Source organism: Gossypium hirsutum, chromosome D06, assembly GCF_007990345.1.
Source record: "Gossypium hirsutum isolate 1008001.06 chromosome D06, Gossypium_hirsutum_v2.1, whole genome shotgun sequence".
NCBI classification, from domain to species: domain Eukaryota; kingdom Viridiplantae; phylum Streptophyta; class Magnoliopsida; order Malvales; family Malvaceae; genus Gossypium; species Gossypium hirsutum.
Genome location: NC_053442.1, coordinates 21,413,202 through 21,417,553, shown reverse-complemented (window position 1 = coordinate 21,417,553; position 4,352 = coordinate 21,413,202). Strand labels below are relative to the sequence as shown.

General features: G+C 39.4%; 1 protein-coding gene across 1 annotated transcript; it reads left to right on the top strand.

Moving 5' to 3' along the window:
- Positions 1-271: 271 nt before the first annotated feature.
- Positions 272-3,823, top strand: LOC107901557 (protein ROLLING AND ERECT LEAF 2). Its single transcript, XM_016827612.2, has 4 exons — positions 272-1,606; positions 2,048-2,223; positions 2,384-2,607; positions 2,795-3,823. The coding sequence occupies exons 1-4, from the start codon at positions 619-621 to the stop codon at positions 3,591-3,593; spliced, it is 2,187 nt and encodes a 728-aa protein (XP_016683101.2). The 5' UTR covers positions 272-618; the 3' UTR covers positions 3,594-3,823.
- Positions 3,824-4,352: the final 529 nt, after the last annotated feature.

Sequence of the window (4,352 nt, the reverse complement as noted above, 5' to 3'; positions counted from 1 at the left end):
TTCGAGTTAATTACAAAGTCTTCTTTTAGTTACATGGCTATTAAGTGAGTTTTTTTTATTTGAAAAATATTATAGCAACAAATTTAACAAAAAAAATTAAAATTATTAATAATTGGACCTAAATTTTGAAATCTAAAAAATAAAGAGACTAAATTCTATTAAAATTTAAGTATATAGACTAAATTCTTAATTTTCGAAAAGTATAGGGACTTGTTGCATATCTTAACCATAAAAATAATATAGGGAGTAAAAGTAGAAGTAACCATATATATCAGCAATAAAACGCCGTCGTGAAACGTTATTGCTTTTTTTTTTAATAAAATAATGTGACCGTTAATTTAAAAATATAGAGAAAAGGACAGCGAGTACAAATGCATATACCCCACTCTCATCACTCTCTTTCCCTCAGCTCTGCGCTGCTCTGCTGCACTATTTGCCTTTGTCTTCTCGTTTTCTCGCTGTTCTATCCTTGGCAGTATCCCACTCTCAATATTTCTAATCCCCAAACGAAATATCTAAAGATAATAGCCGAAAGAACCACCGCGAACGGCGCAGCATTGGGTTTATTTGGCTGTCGGAGCCGGTGGTTGCTAACTGGGCCAATTGTTTCTGCTAAAAATGGGGTGTGCCCAGTCCAGAATAGAGAACGAAGAATCGGTGGTTCGATGCAAGGACCGGAAGAACTTGATGAAAGATGCGGTCGTAACTCGAAACGCCTTCGCCGCCGGTCACTCTGGGTACGCCATTTCGTTGAAGAACACCGGCGCTGCCTTGAGTGACTACGGTCATGGGGAAGCTGAAGAGCCCCTCGAAGAACAACCACGTGGGATTCCTCCACTTGACTCCACTCCTCAGCCGCCTCCTCCGCCTCCTATGATGGACAACCTTCCTCCACCTCCTCCGCTTCCTAACTTCTCCCCTAGCCCCGTCGCTCCCATCAAACGCGCCCTCAGCATGCCAGAAATGCCCATCAAGAGTCGCAAGGAGTTCGATTCTTCTCTCGCTATTGAAGAAGAAGAAGAAGAAGAAGAAAATCATGTAGAAAACGAGGTGCTTGAAAAAAATCATAATGAAGGTCTCAGGAAAGACTCACGAGGGCATAATAGGGAAGATATGACGGCGTCGACATCGGAGAACAACAATGTGACCCACCACCCGCCGCCGATGCCGGAAGCTAAACACATGGCTTGGGATTACTTCTTTATGGTCGACAATAACATGCCGGGTCCGAGCTTGGATTTGGACAACAATGACAACGAGACCGAGGGTAGAAATGCTGAACCTTTCGCTAACAATGTGGGTGGTGTGGGGTTTAATAGCCATGGCGGAGCCGATAGTGAGATTGAGCCCAAGACTCCGGAGAGGCCGGAGAAGGTGGCGGTGGAGGATGATGTGAAGGGGAAACAACAGGTACAGATGGAGCATTCGAAAACGGCTCCGGCAGATTTCATGCGAATGGTGAAGACCGTTTCTAGTGTGAATTTGATGCTGGTTTTGAATGAGATTGATGACCATTTCTTGAAATGCTCAGAGAGTGCTCAAGAGGTTTCTAAGATGCTGGAGGCTACCAGGTTGCATTATCATTCCAATTTTGCTGATAATCGAGGTAACCTGCTTGCTTTTCTAAGTTGCCTAATATGTTTTGATTGTGACAGTTTAGGTTTTCCCTGTTTCCTGTTCTGCACCTAGTTGAATTTCATAAATTTAGGTTTTCACTGCAATTTTATGTGAACGACTGTTTGGATCTGGGGGAAACTTTTCTTTTTTGTATTTTTAAATGATTTAATGGACTTTTTGTGTAAAGTGGTGTCTTTGCATTTAGATCTTGTTGTGCTTTACCTTTATGTTTTAATCTGGCCTTGACCTTACATCTTTATACTTTATTCTTTACCACAAAACAAAGCTGCTATTTTTTATCGAGTAAAATGGAATAGTTGAAATGATCTCAAAGTTATTAATTTTTTGTGCAGATCTTGTCCTGCAATTTGTAGTTGCAATTAGAAAGAGAATTGCTTTATCTTTAATGTAATGATCTCACTGATCGTAGGACATATTGATCATTCCGCGAGGGTAATGCGTGTCATTACATGGAATAGTTCTTTCAGAGGTATGACAAACATTGAAGACAGGAAGGATGAGTTTGATTCTGAAGAGCACGAGTCTCACGCCACTGTCCTGGATAAGTTGCTAGCATGGGAAAAGAAACTTTATGATGAAGTAAAGGTACATTTTAAGACTCTGGGTTATCTGTTTCTCTCTTCACTTTTTTTATTCTTTTTTTATGGTCAGCTGCTTTTCATGGCGATCCATGTTGATAGGCATGTTGTTAAGCTTGTTCTTTAAACTTGTTCTGAATGTTATGAAAATTTGGTCCCGATTGTAGCAAGGAGAGCTGATGAAGCTCGAGTATAAAAGGAAGGTAGCTTGGTTAAACAAGCAGAAGAAACGTGGCGCTACTGCTGAATCATTGGAGAAAACAAAGGCGGCTGTAAGTCATTTGCATACAAGGTACATAGTTGACATGCAGTCCATGGATTCAACAGTGTCGGAAGTCAATCGATTACGTGATGAGCAGTTATATCCGAAACTTGTTATGCTTGTTGATGGGTAAGTTTTCCTATGAAAATATCTAGAAATCTGTATATTGGTTCTAATATTGCTGTAATTGGCATCTTTACTTCATAAGCTTATCCAGGATTGTTTGTGTTGCCTGTTCAGATTAAGAGGCCAACTCATTGCCAATGGCTTGAATTGAATTTAATCATGACCATAAATTTTGACATCTAATTTGCAGGATGGCTAACATGTGGGCAAGCATGTGCATACATCATGATAGGCAACTCAAGGTTGTTGAAAAGCTTAAGTCTCTTGACGTTGCCCTCAGTTCCAAAGAAACAACAAAGCAACACCACGACTGGACCATCCAACTTCATAACGTTGTCCAAGAGTGGCATTCGCAATTTAATAAGCTTGTGACCAATCAAAAGCAATACATCCTAGCTCTCAACAACTGGTTAAAGTTGAATCTCATCCCTATCGAAAGCAGCTTGAAAGAGAAAATCTCATCTCCTCCACGAGTGCAGAATCCTCCCATCCAAGCACTCCTTCATGCATGGCACGATTGTCTTGAAAAGCTTCCTGACGAGGTTGCCAAATCTGCTATCTCTTCATTCGCTGCAGTGATAAAAACAATAATCATCCATCAAGACGAAGAGATGAAGCTAAAAGAAAAATGCGAGGAAACTAGGAAGGAATTCTTGCGCAAGAGCCAGGCATTCGAGGAATGGTATCACAAGTACAAGCAACGAAGATCTGCCTTGGATGAAATAGATGCAGGTGAAGACGCAAATGCAAAGGATCCTGTCTCCGAGAGGCAGCTTGTGGTCGAGAGCTTGAAAAAGAGGTTGGAAGAGGAAGCCGAAGCTCACAAAAAACACTGCATTCAAGTGCGAGAGAAATCTATTGGAAGTCTTAAAATCCGGTTGCCTGAGATATTCCGCGCATTGTCGGACTATTCTCACGCCTGCTCTGAAGCTTATGAAAAGTTAAGGAGTGTCACTCAGTCACAAAAAACAAATGGTGCCCCGTCATAACATACCTCACCACCTCTTGTTGGCAATTTCCTATTAACTTATAGTATCTTTTAGTGAACTGCAGCTTTTAGGGTAAACAGTACCTCTTGGCAATGCAATATAGCAATCTATTATTTATGTCCTTATAATTTGAATTCAAAGTTGCATGAAAATTTGTCACTGGACCATCAGCAGCTTTGATATTCATTACTCATGAATGTTAGGTGAAGTGGTCTACATGATTTTACTAATTTTGGGTCTGGCTTTAACATCCATTTAATGATTGTTTTTTTGGGGGGGGGGTATAATTTGATAAATAATGGGATTACTTTTTACAGTCCAATATATCAAGTTGCAAGGACCGCATTAACTACGATGGTGACTTTATAGTTGATCATCAAACTTTAATCCAATTACTAGGAAACTAGATTTACCATAGTGTTTTTGCCATTACTAGCTTGTCAAAGGAAACATTCTTTCGGCTGCTGAACTTTTTGACTCTTAAAAGCAGCTAAACAACCTTAATTTTTTTTATTATTTTCTATTCACCAACTTTAAAATCACAGTTATTTCATTTATAAATATACCCATAGTATGCCAATTTTATCTAAAAGTATTTAATTGGTACTTAAAATTTTTTATACTTAGTTGGTATTTGAATTTATATTTCGTTACTCAAATTGATACTTTCCTACTAATACCATTAGTTTATACAGATGTGGTATTGATGGCCAATTCTATGATGATATATGGTAGTTTCTCAATACGATATGAGATGGA

Excerpts from the sequence above, each read along its gene's own strand:
- LOC107901557 (XM_016827612.2), top strand. The coding sequence starts at position 619 with ATGGGGTGTGCCCAGTCCAGAATAGAGAACGAAGAATCGGTGGTTCGA. Across the intron at positions 2,224-2,383 it reads AACTTTATGATGAAGTAAAG|CAAGGAGAGCTGATGAAGCT; the intron begins GTACATTTTAAG and ends TCCCGATTGTAG. Across the intron at positions 2,608-2,794 it reads CTTGTTATGCTTGTTGATGG|GATGGCTAACATGTGGGCAA; the intron begins GTAAGTTTTCCT and ends TCTAATTTGCAG.